Source organism: Opisthocomus hoazin, chromosome 22 (genome assembly GCF_030867145.1).
Source record: "Opisthocomus hoazin isolate bOpiHoa1 chromosome 22, bOpiHoa1.hap1, whole genome shotgun sequence".
Taxonomy (NCBI): domain Eukaryota; kingdom Metazoa; phylum Chordata; class Aves; order Opisthocomiformes; family Opisthocomidae; genus Opisthocomus; species Opisthocomus hoazin.
Genome location: NC_134435.1, coordinates 10,121,578 through 10,140,533, shown reverse-complemented (window position 1 = coordinate 10,140,533; position 18,956 = coordinate 10,121,578). Strand labels below are relative to the sequence as shown.

At 71.0% G+C, this 18,956-nt stretch overlaps 1 protein-coding gene across 1 annotated transcript; it reads right to left on the bottom strand.

The window, feature by feature from the left end:
- Nucleotides 1–72: 72 nt before the first annotated feature.
- Nucleotides 73–11,822, bottom strand: UNC5A (unc-5 netrin receptor A). The gene is made up of 16 exons (XM_075441633.1): nucleotides 11,681–11,822; nucleotides 4,952–5,173; nucleotides 4,667–4,810; nucleotides 4,488–4,591; nucleotides 4,180–4,360; nucleotides 3,898–4,065; nucleotides 3,549–3,713; nucleotides 3,274–3,462; nucleotides 2,400–2,699; nucleotides 2,220–2,307; nucleotides 1,967–2,135; nucleotides 1,631–1,864; nucleotides 1,378–1,527; nucleotides 1,117–1,281; nucleotides 862–1,040; nucleotides 73–644 (listed from the first exon to the last, which is right to left on the bottom strand). The coding sequence occupies exons 1-16, from the start codon at nucleotides 11,820–11,822 to the stop codon at nucleotides 479–481; spliced, it is 2,766 nt and encodes a 921-aa protein (XP_075297748.1). The 3' UTR covers nucleotides 73–478.
- Nucleotides 11,823–18,956: the final 7,134 nt, after the last annotated feature.

The following is an 18,956-nucleotide window of genomic DNA, read 5'->3' as shown; positions in this document are numbered from 1 at the left end:
GTGCTCTGCTCCGCACCTCCGGCTCCGGGGAGAAACTGGGGGGGGCGGCGCACGGCCGGGCACAGCCCCACGTAGCAATATATATCGAATTTATTTACATTCACGTCCGGCAGACCCCCCGCCCGCGGCACCGCTATGTACATAAGGCCAAGTGTAAATACTTGAATGCACTTAATACAGAATTAAAAAAACGGTCTTTACACAACACGGCACGGGGCCCCACACGCAGACAGCACGACGGCACCGCACGCACGACGCACACCCACCACGGGGCTGTGGGACCCCCGGGGCCGCCGCAGCGCTGGGGGGCCCAGCCGCCGCGGGGCACGGGCATCCTTCCCTCGCAGGGCGGCAAGGCAGCCCTGCCCCATGGGCTGTGGGGCAGCGGGGGCCCGGGGGCCGGCCGGGGCCCCCCCCGCCCCATGGCGGCGGTCCCTTGGGGAACAGGGTTGGGGCCCCCCCCCCATGACCACCGCGCTCAGCACTCGGCCTCGGAGACGGCGAAGAGGGCCCCGTCCTGCTTGCCCACCTCGGCCACGGCGGTGGCCAGCTGCGAGAGGTTGCCGTTGGGGAAGTGCCGCGCTTCCCACAGGTTGAGGATCATGGCCGTGGGGCTGGGCTTCGAGGCGAAGAAGCTGAGATGGCTGGGGAGGGGACAGAGGGACAACGTCAGGGCACCGGGATGCCTCCACACCCCGGGACCAGCCCTGTGCTGGCCTCACCCTTGGCACCATCCTGCTCCCAGGGTCCCACAGCATGCCAGCACCCATCCAAAGGTGCAGGATGAGGCCAGCAGCCCCCGATCCCCATCCTCCGTGCCGCCCTGTCCCTGTCCCCAGCGCTGTCCCCATCCCAGGCCACCTGTCGAGGTTGAGCTTCTGGGCCAGCGTCCTCCAGTCGGCTCCCCGGGTGCCCGGCGGGTCCAGGCTGCTGATGATCTTCTGGCGGATGAGGAAGGGGATCTTGAAGGCACTGGGGCCCACCAGGGCCGGGGCGCCCACCTCGCTGTCGGGGACCAGCCAGTCCGAAAACCTCGTGTCCTAGGGGAGAGGGCCGGTGGGGGGGGATGTGACCCCGGGGTCACCCCCAGCAGCTCCCCCCCAGCCCTGCCCTCACCTTGGCGATGTTGAAGTTGACGGTGAAGCTCTGCCCGTCGCCCTCCACCTGCCAGACCCAGATCTTGCAGGCCAGCTCGCAGGTGCTGGGGCTCAGGCGCTCCAGGGTGAAGGTGCAGTGCAGGAAGGGCTGCAGCCCGCTCCAGATGTGGTAGAAGGGGATCTCCTGCGGTGGGGTGACGGGTGGGGGGGGTGTCAGGGTGGCAGGAACACTCCATCCCCATCCCCATCCCCATCCCCACCCATCAGCCAGGCTCCTCACCTGGTAGCTGGCGAGGAGCTTGCTCTTCCAGAGGGAGCTGGGCATGTCGTGGATGGAGAGGCGCAGGTTGTGGTAGCTGTCCTTGAAGTGCAGCACCCGGGGGGCTCCGATCAGCTGCCCCCCCAGCTGCTTCTCCAGCTGGATCACCTCCTGCGGGCAGGCAGGAGACGCTGCACCCCGGGAGCCCAGCCCTGCCTGCACAGCCCCCACCCCAGGGCAGCATGGGGACCCCCTCCCCACCCCACGCCAGTACCTTGAGGACGTCCTGCGTGTCGCTGAGGCAGTAGACGCGGATGTTGTACTCGAGCGAGGGGCAGGCGGCCGGCGCGAACAGGACCAGCTTGAGGCGCTTGGAGGCCGCCATGCTGAGGGACTCCCCGACCAGGGCGAAGCGGCCCAGCTGCTCCGTGAAGACGTAGCACGCCTGCGCTTCCAGCTGGCAGTAGTACAGCTCCGTGCACGGCTCCGCGCCCAGCTGCAGCACGTCCTGCGGCACCCAGGCAGAGATGCACCCCAGACATGGGAACCCCCCCCCTCCCCGCAAACCCCCAACCCCGACCCCCCCGGAGCCCCCCGGCGGGACGCTCACCTCCCACGTGCCCTCGCACGACTGCTTCTTCAGCCGGATGCTCCAGTTCTCAGCGCTGGCCTCCACGCAGTGCCCCATGGCCAGGATGGCGGGGCGGGTGAGGAGGACCCCGGGGGGGCCGCAGCTGACGATGGGGCTCAGCAGCGTCTGGCAGCCGGCCAGGGGCAGCCTGGGGCAGCAACGGGGGCAGCTGAAAGGGGTCAGCCCCCCCCGGCAGCCCCGTGCCCCAGCAAGCCCCGGTCGCGGCACCTACCTCACCTCCTCCTGCTTGTGCAGGGTCAGGTAGACCTCGTAGATCTTCCCCCGTGGGATGGCATCGGGTGGGATGAGCAGGCTGATCCCTGGGTGGGGGGGGGTGCAGGTGGGGGTTGAGCCCCACGGGGACCCCCCTGCACGGGGCGATGCTCTGGCACCCCATGCCCGCCTCCCGTACCTGTGTTGGGAATCATGAGCCGCCCCCCCAAGAAGTTGAAGGTGCCGTAGGCCATGTTGGTGGTGCCGCGGGGCAGGGAGCGGAAGTAGCTCTGGGTGGAGAGCCGGGCCATGAAGTCGGCACCCTCGGCGGCGGGCGAGCTGTGGTGCAGCGTGTGCCGCCCGGCGCCCAGCGGGCTCAGCAGGTGCCCGTTGGGCAGCTGGAGCTTGGCAGGGCCGTCCTGGCGCGGGCAGAGCGAGCCCTGGTAGGTCATGGTGGCGGTGCTGAGGTCGGGCTGGATGGTGAGCAGGCTGGGGTTGTCTGCAGCACAGAGCAGGGGAACGTGGCGCAGGGGCACGGCGGGGACAGGAGGTCCCCGACGGCACTGCGGTGGCACAGATGACCCCGGGGGACACGGGGCACATGGCCCTTGCCCCATAGTAAGAGCCCTATGGGGCACAGCCACCCCTGGGGGTCCAAAGGGCATCAGGCCTCTGCCCCACAGCGCAGACCCTCGGGGAACAGTCACCCCTGGGGTCCCCAAAGCACCAATCCAGGGCACAAGCCCTACAGGGACCAGATACTCTATAGGACGCATGGCCAGGCTCAAAGCCCTGACCCCACAGCCAGGGACCCTTGAAGATCCGGCATCCCCGTCCCTGCATCAGAGGTATCGCAGGGCACAGAGCTCCCATTCAACATCAGGGATTCCACGGGGCACACGGTCCTTGCCCTGGGACCCCAGGGGGCATGGAGCCTCAGTCCGGGGCCAGGGATGCTCTGGGGCAGACAGCCCCTGCCCAGACCCTCCCCAGGGCCACGGCCACCCCCAGATCCTGAGGGACACCGTGTCCCAGCGCGGCTGTGGAGCCCCATCCCCGCAGCCCTCGCTCACCGGCCTTGCTGGGCTTGATGCTGACGGGCTGGAAGCCAGCGGTGAGGATGGAGGAGTCGGCCACGTCGGCGTCCAGGCCCCCCTTCTTGCGGCAGTAGACCAGCACGCCCACCAGCACCAGCAGCACCAGGCACACGGCCACGGCCACCAGCCCCACATACAGCGCCACGTCCTCCGCGCCAGGGACCACTGCGCGGGGCAGAGCATCAGCACCCACGGCCACGCCCCCAGTCCCCCGTCCCGGGGGACGTCCTCGCCGTCCCCACCACGCTCACCGTGGCTACAGAGCTCGGAGGTGCAGTTGCGGGTGTCCAGCTCGGGGCCGTGGCAATCCCGTCCCCCGTTGCGCGGCGCCGGCTCCGAGCACTCCCGGCTGCGCCAGTGGGTGCACTCGGCCCCGCACACCGACCATTTGCTCCACTCGGACCAGGCGCCGTCCACTGCGGGCACAGCCGGCGGTCAACGCCGCGCCACCGTCCCCCCTGCCCCGGGGCCGGTGGAGACGGACACACGGGGGGTGGCAAGGTGGGACACCCGGGAGGGGGACGGGGACGGTGATGGGTGCAGCGGGGAGCGCAGCAGCGGCGGCAGGCACGGCAGCGGTGCCCCGGGCAGGGCGGGTACCTGGGCAAAGGGTGGTGCAGGCGGTTTTCTGCACGTTTTGGCCCTCACAGAAAGCCCCCCCGTTGAGGGGCGTGGGGTTGGTGCAGGTCCGGCTCCGCTTCTGCCAGCCCCGTCCGCAGCTGGTGCTGCAGCCCGACCACTGCGTCCACGTCGACCAGCCGCCGTTCACTGGGTGCAGAGGGACCCATCAGCGCCCCAGCGGGACGGGGGACGCGGGGAGGGACAGGGTGGGCAGGGTGACACCGGGGCAGCGTGGCGGGGACAGGCGTGGCGCGGCTGTACCGTAGACGGTGATGGCGGCGGAGGAGCTGCGGCGACGGGCCACGATGTTTTTGGCCACGCAGGTGTAGTTGGCGGTGTCGGCCAGGCGGGCCTGCCGCAGCACCAGGCTGTGCTCCGGCGTCACGTAGACGTTGGCGTCCAGCGCCGGGTCCACCAGCTCCTCGTTGCGCAGCCACTCCACCTGCGGGACACGGGGGATGTCACCGGGGGCCCGGATGGAGCACCCCCTCCGGGAGCACCCACCGCGTCCCTGCGGGCAATGGGGCACCCCCAGCCACAGCCCGCGCTGCCGGGGCGCGGGGGCTCACCTCGGCGGGGGGGATGCCCTCGGGAGGGCGGCATGGCAGCACGACGCCCTGCTCGATGGAGACCTCCCTGGCTGTCGGCTCCTGCTCAAAGTTCTTGCGGAGATCTGGGGGGGCGCGGGGGTGAGGGGGGGGCTGGAGGCAGCACCCCGGACCCCGGCCAGGCACCCACAGACACTCACAGGCGATGCGCACGAAGGCTTTCTGGCTCTTGGTGGTGCCGGACGAGCTCCAGGCCACGCACTGGCACCAGTACTCCTCCAGCCCAAAGATCTTCTCCACTTGCTGGCGGGTGACCTCAATGCGCACCTCCATCACCGGCAGCCCTGCCACCAGCGGGCAGCACGTCAGCACCGGCACGCCAGGAGCCATCCCCACCACCCCAGCCCCACGCAAAACCCCGCCAAGAGCCGCGCACGTGGCTCCCCACGCCCGGGGCCGGCACCGTCCCTCCGGCCGGCGCTCACCAGTGCCGCGGTCGGTGCTGTGCTGCGTGACGTGGTCGCCCTGGTGCACCCACTCGCCGTTGCACTTGAAGTAGATCTGGGTGGCGGGGGTGGCGCGGCAGGCCAGGCTCACCGCCTTGTTCTTCACGATGTAGACGTCCTCCGGCTCCAGCTGGAAGTGGGGCAGCAGGTCCGGGGACACGCCGGACACCGGGCTGGCCACGGTCGCGCTTTGCTGAGCACCTGTGGGGAGACGGGGTCTTGGCCACTTCCGGCGCGCACGGGCCGGGCGGTCGCCCATCCCGGTGTGTCCCTGTGCCGCCGGCGACGTGGCAGCCCCCTCCCGGCCCCGCCATCCATCACGGAGAGCAGCCGCGCGGTGGCTGCGCCCACTGAACCCGCGCCGATCCCTCATGTCCGCACTTAGTGCTAATGAAAAGGCAATGTAGTGTGACCAGCAAGGGCCATCGCTCACGCCTCGCGGGGCGCCCGCTGCCCCGTCCCCCCCCCAGCGCCGGCGGGGCTGCGGGGCGAGCGGTGGGGTGTGTGCCCCATGCCCTGGGGACACGGCAGGGTGGCCCTGTCCTGTGCCACTGGCACCCGCCTAGGAGCAGGCACAGGCACGGCACGCAGGGACTGGCTGTCCCCAGTGTCCCCCGGGCGGCAAGGGCTGCTCAGGGATGAACGCATGTCCCTGCGGCATTGGGCATCCCCAGCTCTGCCCGGTGGCTGCGGGTGCCACGCACCAGGACAGGGTCCCTGTGGGGACAGCAGTGCTGGGGACACGGTATGTGGCCCACGTCCCCTAGCCCGGACATGGCGGGGTGCCCCCGCTCCCCCACCCCGCCGGCGCCCACCGCGGAAAGAGTTAATAAACCAGGGCCCTAAATAAGCATTTGATTAACAAACGATAAAATAGCGATTGTGTCACTGAATGAAGCTGTAATTGCTGCTGCTAATTGGCTGGTTAGGATTTAATAAGCAATTAAATGGGATGGAATGCACAGTAATTAAGTGCCTTCGTTTGGAAGCCACCCCTTGCGCCCCGCGGGACCCCCACTGCCCATGCCCACCCCAGCTGGACCCCGCCTGGCACAGCCGCCTGCGCTGTGGGGACCGGGACGCGAGGGTCCCTCGGGCCCTGGCGGAGTCCCCCGGGGGCTGCGGGCCCCACTGCTCCCCCCGGCTGGCTCAGGTCCCCCCGGGGTGGGAGCGGGCACGGAGCGGGCCCGCCAGGACGGGCAAGGTGCGGCAGCTAATTTACACCGGGAAGATAAACGGCCACCATAACGCGCCAGTTATTACCCCATCAGCACTTTTACAATGTCGCTGGCAATTAATTTAATTAAAACCCCTGTCGGGGACATACAGGCATTTCATATTTCACCGGTTTAACGACCCCCCCAGCCGCAGCCCGGGGCCGGCCCAGGGGGTCACGGCGCGGACGGGCACTGCAGTCCCCGGTGCCGCTCGCCGCAGCACCCGCGAGCCGTGGGTGCCCACGCCGCAGTGCCCGTGCCAGCGGGGGGGCTGAGGCGGGCAGAAAGGCCACCCAATTTATTCATTAAACTTCAGGTTTGCCACGGCGTGGCATGACTGCGGCGGGCACACCGGGCGAAGGGTGCTCCGGGGACCCGGCTTTCAATGACACGTGGAACAAGCATGGCGGGCGCTGAGCTCCGTGTCCATCGCGGCTGAGCAGAGGGGGGCGGGGAGCCCAGGCCAGCAGCGATGGGTGCGGGGGGCAGGATGGGCACGGAGACGCCCCAGCTGCCCACCCAACCGGGTGCCGGGTGCCTTGTGCGCAGGGTGGGACTACGGGGAGCAAGCGAAGCTGGGGACACGCAGCGAGCGGCAGAGCCGGGGGGGGCTGCCAGGCACCCGCAGGACCCCCAGGCGGGATGCTGTGCTGCTGCTGGGCGCCGAGCCGGGCACTGGTGGGGCTCTGCCCCGCGGTGTGGTCAGGGATGGAGCCACGCAGCATGGCCGCGAGGCTGGAGCTGGCCTGGAGCCCCAGCAAGCGAGCGGAGGGGATGTGATCTGGGTGCCCCTTGCACCCCCTCCATGATGGGCACCCCACGCACCCCGCGGCCACCCAACGCACCGCGGGCACCCCACGCAACACGGCTCTCCCAAACGCCGCGAGTATCTCAATGCGCCGTGGGTGCCCCACGCCCTGCAGGCACCCCCACGCCCCGTGGGCCCCCCACGTGCCCTGTACACCCCCCACAGCGTGGGCAACCCCCAGCCTGCGGACGTGGGCACAGCGTGGGCAACGGCCCCCCACGCGGCGTCGTGCCAGCTCCCGCACCGCGTCGGCCTCGCCGCTCACCTGCCGCTGCGTTGCCATGGGAACAGGCGAGATGCTTATGTCACCTTGGCAAAGGGAACCGGGGAACTTCGGCGGGTAGGGGGGACGGGGACTGGGGGGATGGCAGGGTGCTGGGTCCCACTCGCACCCCGGGACAGGGGGCACAGCCCCAGCCAGCCGCCGCCCCGGCAGCCGAAGGGGTAACTGGGAGCACGGTTTGCTACCAGTGCTGATAAATCAAAATTAAGCTTTATTATCAATTATCCCTGCCCACGTGGGCTAACGAGTGAGCCGGCAGGCCTGACGAAGGGGCAGGGTGCTGGGGGCCGGGCTGCGGCACCCACCTCAGGGTGCGGAGGGGATGGGGGCACCCGGCTGCGGGCTCTGAGTGCTTGCCTTCACCCAGCACTGCGGGACCCCCAGCCGCCCCCAGCCCCCTCCCCACGCACACAGCCTCCCTGCGCCCCGCAGCCGCTGCCACCCCGGGCGGCCACACAGCCCCTCGCCGTAGCGCCTGGGCCCCCCAGCATCAGAAAAAACAGGTGTACTGGTGTTACTGGGCAGGGAGAGCCGCGGGATGCTGCGTTGGCTGGCATGGGGGGGGGGCACCGCCGGGATGTACCAGGCTCCAGCGGGTGCCCCCCCAGCCCGGTGCCCCCCCCCCAGTCCTCAGGGGCCCGATCCGGGGCCGGTGCAGAGCGCAGCACGCGGGCGCCTGTGCCTGCCGCGGGGAGACGCCGGGAAGGTCAGCGTGTTCTTGGCGAGGAGAGGCTGCCCGCTGGCACCGGCACCGGCACCGGGGCAGGCCTGGCACGTTGCTAATGCGAAAAATTTCCTCGCACTACACCGGCGCCCGGCCTGCACCCCGGCAGCAGGTAATTAAAGCAATAATTGCTGCTGATTGCGCAGGGAAGGGTGGGCGTGAGAGGGAGGGCAGTGGATGCCCAGCCGTGCCCAGGGGTGCCAGCCCTGCCGGCCGCCCCGCACACGGGGGTCCCCGCTGCCCGCACCTGGCTCTTTGCGGGGCGGAGAACCGGCATCGGAGACCCCCAGCATCCCCCCCACGCTGCCCACAGCATCTGCGCTCACCCGCAGCATCTGGGCACTGGCAAACGGACCCCTGCCCCGGCCAGCCCCGGGCACGGTGCAAGGGTGGGCACAGAGTGCCAACGCGGTGCCCCCGGCACCGCGTCCCCATGAGCCGGCCGCTGTCCCCAGGCGTGTCAGCCCCACGCGTGTCAGCCCCACGGCCACAGCAGAGGCTGGGGGGGCGGCGGGGGTGCCCCCTGTCTCCTGGCGAGCCCCTGGCAGCGTCTGGGCGCTGACGAAGCCAGCGCTCGTTATGAATGAATTAGTCAGGCGGGTTCGCGTGACAATGGAGCTGCCTAATTAACGGATTTGAGCTGATAACGCTCTCCCCATTACACGCAATTAGCATGTGCCAGGGCGGGCAGGGGTCCCGGGGGCCTGCGCCCTCGCCCCACCCCGGTGCCCACCGTGGGGGCTGCACGGCCCCAGCCCTCTGGGGACGACGGTGCCGGCAAGGCCTCCTCAGGGACCACCTCCGCCTGCCTGGGGGTACCAGTGACACCCAGTGCTGGGCACCTTTCCCCGGGCACCCGTCCTCCAGCCCCCGCCATGGACACCGAGCCCTGTTCCCTGTCAGCCCCGGGTGTCCGCTGAACCCCACAGTCCCCCCAGCCTGCGGGACCCGTGCCAAGCCGTGCCAGTCCCCATCAGCAGCGCTGCGTGGGGACAGGGTCTTCTCCTGGCCCCGGCTCGATGGGGGATGGGGTGGGGGGCTCCCCCAGCCCAGCCTGGCACTGGGATGGTGTGGGGGGGAGAGGACCAGCCCAGCCCCGTGTGCTGGGGCTGTCGCTGGGGTCCGGAGCCCAGGGAGCGGAGCGGCTTTCCCGGCTCTGCTTTAACTGACAGCGAAGAGCACGCGCTCCCGCTGAGCCCCGAAGAGCATCAAGGTCACCCCCAGCCCCGCACCCCCGGAGCGGGGCAGCCGGGGAGGGCTGGGGAAGGCCCCTTCAGCCCTGCAATGGTACCGGGGTGCCGGGGTCCGGCCCCGCGGCCTCCTCCCCTCCCAGCCACACTGGGACAGCAGCCCCAGCACCCCACAGACCTGCGGCAGCAAGGGCTGGCTGGGGGGGCCGGGACCTGAGACCCCCACCCTGCGAATAGGAGCCTCGGGCTGGGCATGGTCTGCGGGGGGGGAGTCAGGGCAAGCTGTGATCTGCCTGACACCCACGCGGGAGCAGCACCCGAAGAGCAGGCAGGCGGCAGGGCCGAGGGGTCCCGAGCACCGGAGGCAACCAGCCCTGACTGGGACAAGGACAGGGACCTGGTTTGCACCATCTGGAGCCGGCCCACCCCAGCCTGCTCACGGGCAGACGCGTGACGCGCGGCGCAGCGATGGTGCCGACAGCCGGAGCGGTGCTGGCACCAAGGGTGCAGGGCAAAGCACGGCAGCACCCGCACGGCACACGGTCCCCAGGCCACCACCCCTTGGGCACCAGCAGCAGTCCCGTGGTGGTCCTGGTCGCTGCTGACCACCCAGGTGGGCCGGGCGCTCAGCTGCACCCACAGCTGCGAGGTGCCCGCGGTGGCACCGCCACCGCCCCGGGTCCCCTGCCGCCAGCACCTGCCAGGCTCCGCACGGTTTGATGTAGTGCCAGCGCCGCGTGGCACCGAGCCAGAACAAACAGCCCTGGGCGGGCTGTGTCTGCCGCGCGCTCGCGCCGACAGCCGGCACGGCAGCTCCCCGGCGCAGGTCGCGGGGCGCTGATGGGACGCGGCGACCTGGCGTGCCAGGCTGCGGGGTGCAGCGGTCGGGGGCTGCCCGCTGAGGGTCCCCCCGCAGCCCGGTGATGCTGGTGGCACCGTGTGGCTCAGGCACGGTGACAGCAGAGCCTGCAGCCCCGGTCGGAGCGGTGTGGGTCACCCTCGCTGACGCGGGTGCCAGCCCAGGGGCAGGAGATGCTCTGGGGCCTGGCACTGGTTGCTGCAGATGCCGAGGGGACGGGGAAGGGTCCATGGCAGCGCTGGGAAGCTCCTGGGAAGGACCCTGCCGCTGTGCCCTTGCCCACCCACCAGCGTGGCAGTCGAGCTGGGCAGCCCGTGCGCCTCGGATGCTCACCCCACACTGCACCCCTCACCCTTCCGGCAGCCCGCACCGAGGATGCTCCGCCACGGCTACAGGCAGCGATCCATCGCCTGGACACCGGGGATGCCCTGTCCCCAGCCCTCGCCTCGGCACTCCCGGGGAAGGTGTGCCCTGCCGTGCCGCGCCGTGCCGCGCCAGGCTGGAGCAGCATGCGGTGCGCAGAGGCCCAGCCCGGCCACGGATGTGCCGAGTGGCGGCCACGCGGGCGGCTGGGCTCCGTCACGCCGCGGCCGGCTGCGAGCCACTTGCCATGGCCATCGGCGGGGACGAGCTCCTGTGCCGCACTGCTAGGCCCCCCGCGCCTCCCGCCATGCAGCCGGCGCGGGTGGGCTGCCGTACCCCCTCTCCTGCCATCTCCCACCTCCACCCGTGGGTCACTATGGCCGTGCTCCGTGCCCAGTGGGGGGTCAGTACCCACAGCACCCTCCATACGGGGTCCCCTGCACCCGAGGGGTGCCCACCCACCGCGCCGGCCCTGCAGTGTCCCCCTGCAGACGGGGCCATGCTGCGAGCGCGGGGTCCCCGGGGTGCCCGGGGAAGGACGGGCACGGGGAGCACGGGGGCTGCATCCCCCGCGGGTGCCCACCAAGGCCAGGTTAGAGGACGTGTCCGGCAGCGGCGGGAGGGTTGGCAGGCTGGGGACCCAAGGTGCAAAGCCCCCCCCCGCAACTCCGGGCCCCCCGCAGAGCGCACGTCCAGCCCCGCACAGCTCCCCGCCCCCAGCCCGGTCCTTTGTCTGCAGCCACCGCTCCAAGGCTACCGCGACACCTGCCAGCAGCCGCCCCCCCGGGACCCCCGACCCCCGGGACCCCTGGCCCGGCAGCCGGTGCCGCTCAGCCCCGGGGGTCCGGCCCGGGATGGGGGAGGGAGGGGGGGCAGAGCCGGGGGCAGCAGCGGCGGTGCAGCCCCGCACACCCCCCCACGCCGCGGCCACTCCCGCGGGGTGACAGCAGCCTCCAGGCTGTCCCCCCTCCCCGCGGTCCTCGCTGTCCCGGCCAGGCGGTGGCAGAGAAGCCGTGCGTGGGGCAGAGACGCTGTGCGGGGGGCAGAGACGCTGTGCGGGGGGCAGAGATGCGGGGGAGCACCGGCCGGACACGCGTGGGCAGGGGGCGGGGATGGAGGGGCTCCGGGGCCCGGAGTAGCTCCCCGGTACCCCACAGGCGAGCGGGGGGGGGGGGTGACCGCGGTGACCGCCGCTCCCCGGTTGACCTTGCCTGGCGCCCGGTGCCCCCCCCCCGCAGCCCCGTGCCCGCGGTGGGTCACTCACCGGCGGCGGCGAGGAGGGCAGCGGCGAGCAGAGCCCCGAGCGGCCCCGGCGCGGCGGCGGCAGCGGCGGCGGCGGCGGCGGCGGCGGGGAGGTGCGGGGGGGTGCGGGGGGGGTCCCGGCGGCGGGGCGGCCGCGCAGCCATGGCGGGCCCCCGCGGAGCGCTGCGAAGGGGGCGGGGGGGGAGCGGGGCGGGCCCCTCAGCGGGCCATGGCGCTCACCGGCCCCGCCACCGGCCCCGCCGCCGCCGCCGGCCCCGCCGCTGCCGCCGCCCCGCCGCTCCGCTCCGCCCGGAGCCGCCAATGCGGGGCCGGCCGGCGCGGACCCGCCCGCGGAAGGGACGGCGCAACAGCTGGGCGCGCCCCCGCCGCCGCCCCCCGCAACCGCACCCCCTCCCTGTCTATCCCCCCCCCCCTCCCAGGGCCGGCGGGGGGTCCGAGCCCAGCAACACCACCCCCCCCCGCATCCTCTGCGCATCCCCTCTGCCCGCAGCACCGCCCCCCCGGGGCCAGGTGATGCCTAGGGGTCCCCCAGCCCAGCCTGGCACCCCATGGGTGAGTGAGTGTGTGGGGGGTGGGCCCGCAGGAGAAGAGGGTCCTGCCCCGCACCCACTGGCTGCGGTGGGTGAGCGCGGCAGCTCGTGCTCGGTGGCAGTGTCACGGTGGTGTCGCGGTCTCAGCAGGAGCGGGTGCCACCCGTGGGGCCCCACCTCGCCGCCGCGTGTGGGGGTCCAGCCCACCAGCCCCAGGGGGTCTGGCTGTGCCCTGGCTGCGGGACGCGACCTCTGCCCCCTCTGTGCCATCCCTGAGCGCCGGGGGTGGCACGGGCACCAGTGTCACCAGGCCAAGGTGACACAGGCAGACGCAGCGCGGGCACGGGGTGGAGGGGGGTACGGCTGTCCCGGCGTGCCCCGGCTGCTCCCCGAATCCCGTCAGAGCCTGCGCCCACACCAGCGCTGCCCAGCAGCCCCCCGCTCCCGGCGGCGGGGGCCGGGCGGTGGCTCCCAGCGCCGTGCAGCGATGATTTCATTAAGCAGGAACAATTAACAACTGCTGGAGAGCTGAGGTGGGTGCGAAGCCAGTGCGGCTCTCCCGGGCAGCGCCAGCTGTGCCACAACCTCCGTCCGCCCCGCCGCAGCGTGGGCAGTGCCAGGCACAGCCAAGGCCAGCGCCGTCCCCCACCGTCACCCCTTCGCTCGGGACCCCCCATGCCGATACGGTCCTGCACCGGCCATGGCACCCGTGGGTGCCCGCTCCCGTCCCGCCGTGCTGCCCCAGGCAGCGCCCCGAGCCCCGGCACGTCCCGCGCATGAGGGGCGGTGGGCGGAGGAGACCCCCGGCCCCGGTGGGCAGAGCCGCGGAGTGGCGATGGCCACCCTCCGTCGGGAGGCAACGCGCGTGGCGACGGGGTGGGTTTGCTCCTCGCGGCTCCATCTGCTCCCGCTGAAGTCACCGCGCCGCATGCGAGCTCCCAGGGGGCTGCCATGGGAACCGGGGTGAGCTCCCCCACAGAGCCGGGACCCCCAGGCCCGGGCAAGGAGTGGGTGCCTGGTGCGGATGGCACCCGCGCTGCGGGGGCACCCGGCACAGTGCGGCCTTGAGGCAGCGCGGCAGGGAGGGGGCTTGGGGACCCCGGCGCAGCGCCAGCCCCATCTGCTCCTCACGCCGCTCTCCCGGGACGGCTTCCAGCTCCTGCGCCGGCGGTGCCGGCAACATCGCTCCCACCACCCGGCGCCCACCGCCTGCCCTGCTGCCCGCCCGGGGTGCCGAGGGCACCCGGCCATGCCCAGGCTTCGCCCGCTTCCCGCGCCGCGTGCTCACAACGCGTGGTGCCATGGGGGTGCCGCGCCCGGGCGTCGCGGCGTTGCCCTGCGCGTCCCCCCTGCGCCGCGGGCTGGCACGGCCGGGCTGTCGGCGGGGAAGCGGCAGGGCGCGCTGAGGAGTTAATAGACTCTAATTAATACAGATTGGGGAGATCGCTTTCAATTCTGCTCGCTCTCCCTCTCGCCGAGGAGGAGCCGAGGGGGTGGATGAGCCGGATCCTGCGCCACAGGTGCCAGAGCCCACAGCCCTGCCGCCACGGGGCTGTGCCAGCCCAGCCCGTGCCCGTGGGACACCCAGACCCCCGACCACCCACCGGGGCAGCGTGAGGGGCGCGTGGGGAGCCGCAGGACCGCGAGGCCTCAAGGAGAGCAGCGCAGTGCGCAGGGCAGCGTGCTCAGCACCCGGGTGTCCTGCCACCGCCGCAGCCCCGGGGGGACGCCGGGAGCACCGGCCCCACGGGGTGCTGTAAATGGGTTGTTACTCAGAGTAATTAAGATGGAATTAAAAATTAATTCTCTTCTCCAGCGCGCTGCGGTGGTGGCTCGGCTGCGTGCTGCAGCCGTTGTGCCAGGGCTCTCTCCCGCAAGCAGCGGGATGGGGGTGGGGGTGGCGGGGGCTCATCGCCTGGCGGGCAGCAGCACTCAGGGTCCGCACGCTGTGGCTGCCACCTCCCTGGGGACACCCCTGCCCTGGCACCGCTCCCCCTCACCGCCTGCCCCGGGCACCGCGTCCAGCCGAGGCAAAGCAGCTCGCACCCGTCACCGGGCCCGGCCGAGCCCCTGCCCGTGCGTGCCCGACCTGCCCAGCCCCGGCACCGCGGGCAAGGCCAGCCCGGAGATTTTCTAAACTCCCATCAAATATTTAGATACGTATTTGAGCTCATGTATAATGCATCGCCTGCACGCTGCCTCCCCATCCATTTGTGGTATTTAAGGAAGTCGAATATTAAACACCACTGTATTAGCGAACACGACGCCTGCCTAATTGAGTGGCAACCGGGGAAGGTGCTGACGAATAAACGATGCAAAGTGCACGGCGTCGCGAGCGGGACGCGGGCGGGCGCCCGGCGCCGGACAGGGTCTGGGCTGTGCGGGGTGCTGGGGCCGGGAGGGTGCTCTGGCGGGGAGCGGGCACCGGCACTGCTGGTGTCGACGGCAGAGCCGAGGGTGCGAGGAACACGTGTGCCATGTGAGGGACGAGTGCCAGGGCGTGGCACGGCGCGGTGTGGCGTGGGACAGCGCGGTGTGGGATGGCACGGCGCGGCGTGGGACATCCCAGGCCTCACCCTGCACAGGGACGCTGAGAAACGGAGCCGGCGAGAACAACCCCAGTTGCATGTGGAACGGAAAGCTTATGAAAATGAAAAGTAAATAAATATGGATGTTGAGGACCTAATTCTGATAAGAGGATTTTCAAAATTAGCCATTTGCAGGAGTAGATTAATGGCGCACGGTGCCAGGGGCGGGAAAGGCTCCGTTACGACGCGTGGCAAAGCCCGTCCCAGCGCAGCCCGCTCCTCGCAGCCCCCAGCGCCCGCAGAGCCGCTCCCCTCTGCTCAAGGAGACGGATTTGCTGCTGCCGGGGAGGGAAATGGGACGGCTGGAGGCACCGGGGCACGACGCGGTGCCACGCTGCCCGCGTGGGTCCCATGGACACGGTGCCATGGCACTGGGGCCGGGCAGCGCCGGGGGCTGGGGACGCTGGGGCGCTGGTGCCTGTGCCCAGGCAGATGGGGGGGACACAGCGGTGGCACGCAGCCCGGGGTGCCCAGGGCTGTGCCTGGCACCCCCAGCTTGGGCATGGGGCTGGGACGGGGGGAGCGGGGTGGGTAGGAAGGGAAGCCCCTGACTTGTGCGTCCTGCAGGTGCCCGGTGCCAGCCAGTGCAGCGGGTGCTCCCGGCTGCAGCTGCTGCCAAAGCCCCCCCCCATCAGCGCTGTGGGTGCTAGGACAGGGGCACCTCTGGATGCCCCAGGGTGGGCAGGGGGCTGCCGGGGCGCAAAGAGGCTTTTCGCGTTGTCCAGCTGGGATTTTCTGCGCAGGCGGCCAAGCAGAAATCTCATTACGGTCCCACACAAAGGCAGCGTCCCCGTCTCCGTCCCTGTCCCCACGCCTGGCTGGGACGGGCACGGCTGTCAGCTGTGGGAGGGTGTCCCGGACATGGGCAGCAGGCAGGGCTGATAAGGGGCCTTGTGCTGCCCCCAAACCCCCTCCTCAGCCCCTTCTGCCCCCAGGCCTGCCAGACCCCTCCCCAGCCTGACACAGACCCCCCCCGTCTGTGGCACAGGTGGGTCAGGCGTGGGTGCCATCTCCCATGGGGCCTCCAGACCTCGTGAATTAATTAGTAGGGTGGTGGGAGAGCAACCGGTGGAGCTGTGAGGGTTCCATGGGTGCATCAAGCACCCGGAAAACACCAGCCCTCCCAGCCAGCGATGCAGCACTGGGATGGGTGGGCAGGGAGCCTGGCAGCCCCCAGCCCCACGGCTGGGTGCTGGTGGGGGGGGTGGCCGTGGGCTGCAGCATCACCAGCCCCCTGCACAGGAACACCGGGGTGCACAGGGCCAGGAGCAAAGGGCCAGGCACTGGTGGCACTGCCCTGGGGCCGGCGGCTGCTCTGCCCAAGCCAGGAGAGCAGTGGGTCCCTGTGCCACGCCGGGAAGGCGTGGGGGTGCTGATGGACACCCCCCTTTTCCAGCTGCTGGGCTGCGTCTGTGTCAGGGGAGGCACAACCTGGCCCCCCCGAGCTGGTGGGACGGGCTGGGGGAGCCGAGGGACGTCGTGCCCGTGCCGCAAGCTCCGGGGCAGCATGGGCACGGTGCCCGGGATGGGGACAGAGCCACTGAGAGAGCAAACCCCAAAGGGGTGGCAGCCGGGGGACGGGGTGGGGGGACACACAGAGGGCAGAGACAGCCACGGCACTCTGCCGCAGCCAAGCCACGCAAATCCTGTCCCTGTCCCCATCCCAGTCCCTGTCCCCATTCCACCTGCCAGCCTCTGCCGTCCCTGCGGGGAAGGAGAGTGCTCAGCCGTGTTGCGGGAGCCCGGCTGCCACCGTCACGCAGATGAGAAGTGACAGCGAGGGACCCTTCCCAGGTATGGGCTCCCTGAGGCGCAGGGCAGGAGATTCTGTCCCCCTCTCCCCCTCCCCTGCTGCTGGCACCGGGGACTGCCCTGCAGGCATTTAACCCCTTCCCCCCGCCCATGCAGATCCCTCCGTGCCAACCCCACCGCGCCGACCCCGCTGTGCAAACCCAGACGTGCAAACCCCGCTCCGCAACCCCCCGCCCCGTGCAAACGGGCTGTTGGAGGGCAGAACCCGAGCGCTGCCGTGCCAGCCTGCCGGGAGCAGGATGGGGCAGGCAGAACCCGAGGCCAGAGCAAGACCCATGGGTGCAGCCCCCCCTCCTTCATTCTGCCAGGCGCGGGAGCCCAAGTGTGGAGGGGTCCGTGGGCCCCTCGCCTCCCACTTCTCCCACACCGGCTGCCGTCTCCGGGGAGGTTGTCATGGGAACGGCGCGCTGTAGGTACCCCTCACCCTGCGTACCCCTCCTCGCGTGCCATCAGTGCTTCTGGGTGGAGGGCGAGCCCAGTCCGCACCCTCGCCAGGGCTCGGCAGGGTGGGCATGGGGCAGCTTGTGGGGGTCCATCGCCGCAGAGATGCTCAGAGGGTGCTGGTGGTACCCATGGCTGGAGGTCCATTGCGTGCCCGCATCCCCCCTGCCAGGCCCCAGAGCATTGCCGTGGCCCTGGGTGGGCAATAGGGCAGAGAGGTGGGTGCAGGCACCAGGGGAACAGCGTGGCACAGCCCCAGCACCAGTGCCGCCTGCCCACTCCCACGGTGAGCCAGCGCTGCCTGTTCTTCCCCGGCCCACGCACCACTGCGCCAGCAGCTCCTTCCCCAGTTACTTGGGGGGATTTTAACCCTGCAGCACCCACCGGTCACAGCGGGATGGGTGCCTGGCACCGGGTGCGGGAGGCAGGATCTGTCCTCGCCGCCGGAGCAGTCGGAAGGCGGTGGTGCGGGGAGAGGCCGTGCTGGCAGCCTGCCGAGCCGAGGTGCGGACCGACGGCGCCCGGCCGTGGCTGCGTGCCAGCTGCCGGCAAGGTGACCCTGAGCGGGCGCCCAGCACCACCAACCTGCAGCGCCCGCCCGGAGAGGGGGACGCGGGTCCCCAGCCCAGCGCCACGCTGCTGTCCCCATCCCCGCTGCGCCCTGCAGCCACCCTGGCCCCGCACCCCCATCCCTGCTGTGTCCTACGGGTCCCTTACCCTGCAGTCCCCACCCCCACCGGACCCCACAGCACCCTCATCCTCCTGCCCCACTGCACCCTGTGGCTCCCCGAGCCCCCCCCATGCCTGTCCTTGCTGGTCCCCCCGGCTCCAGTGCCCCCCGTCCCCACCTGCAGCCTTGCTGCTTGTCTGCTGCCATCTGCCTCTCCCTTTTGATTAGTATTAATTTTTAATTATGATTATTGACAGGGCTGCCAGCTCGTTCGCCAGCTGGGACAGCTGCCTGGCGAGAGTCAGGCCGGGGGCAGCCCTGGCACTGCTGCGCTCACCGGGTGGCTGCCGGCCACCACTGTGCCCACCCAGGGGGTCCACGAGTGCCCACCACCTCGCAGCACCCCCTAGGCAAGGACCCCGGGGTGCAGGAGCTGAGTTTGGAGGCCATCTGCAAAGGGGGGGCTCCCAGTTGACACCGGCAGCCCCCCAGCCTCGCTGGGAGCCCCTAAAGCCACGGAGGCAAGCGGCCCCCATTACTTTCCCAAACAAGTGAAATCCCACCACGGCTGCATGGAATGGCGACGCAGCACGGCGGCCCCTGCCACCGACCCCCCCAGCGTGATGGGGTGCAGGGCACCCCGCCAGCACAGCCCCTTGATGCACCCATTGAGGGGGAGGGAGACAGGGACAGTGAGGCTGAGTGGCGGGTGGGGGCTCTGGGGGATAGCAGGAGGGTGTTGAAGGGGCAGAGGGACAGACAGACCCTGACCAACCCCCCCCCCTGTGATGGGGCGCAGGGCACCCTGCCAGCACAGCCCCCTTGACGCACCCATTGGGGGGGGGGGGGAAGGGGATGTGGGGACAGGAGCAGAGTGGCTTGAGGGGGGCTCTGGGGGATGGTGGGGGGGTGTTGAAGGGACAGAGGGACAGGCAGACCCTGGCCCTCACTCACTCCATGCTGCTACTGCTGGGGGGGGTATAAACAGGGGCCAGCAATGCGTTAGATGGGCAGGGGGGGAGGCACTCAGCACCCCCAGACTTTCACACCCCCCACCCCAGCTTCAGGCCCGCCACCCCACACCCTGTGCCCCACGCGTGGCTGCTGCCTCCGACCCGGCTCTGGGGGGGTGGGGGATGCTGCCAGCACCGCCAGGCCGCTCCGGAGCAGGCCAAGGCCGGGCGAGCGGCGCCACCGCGTGGCGAGGGACCAGCGGTGCAGGCAGCAGGCGGGGCC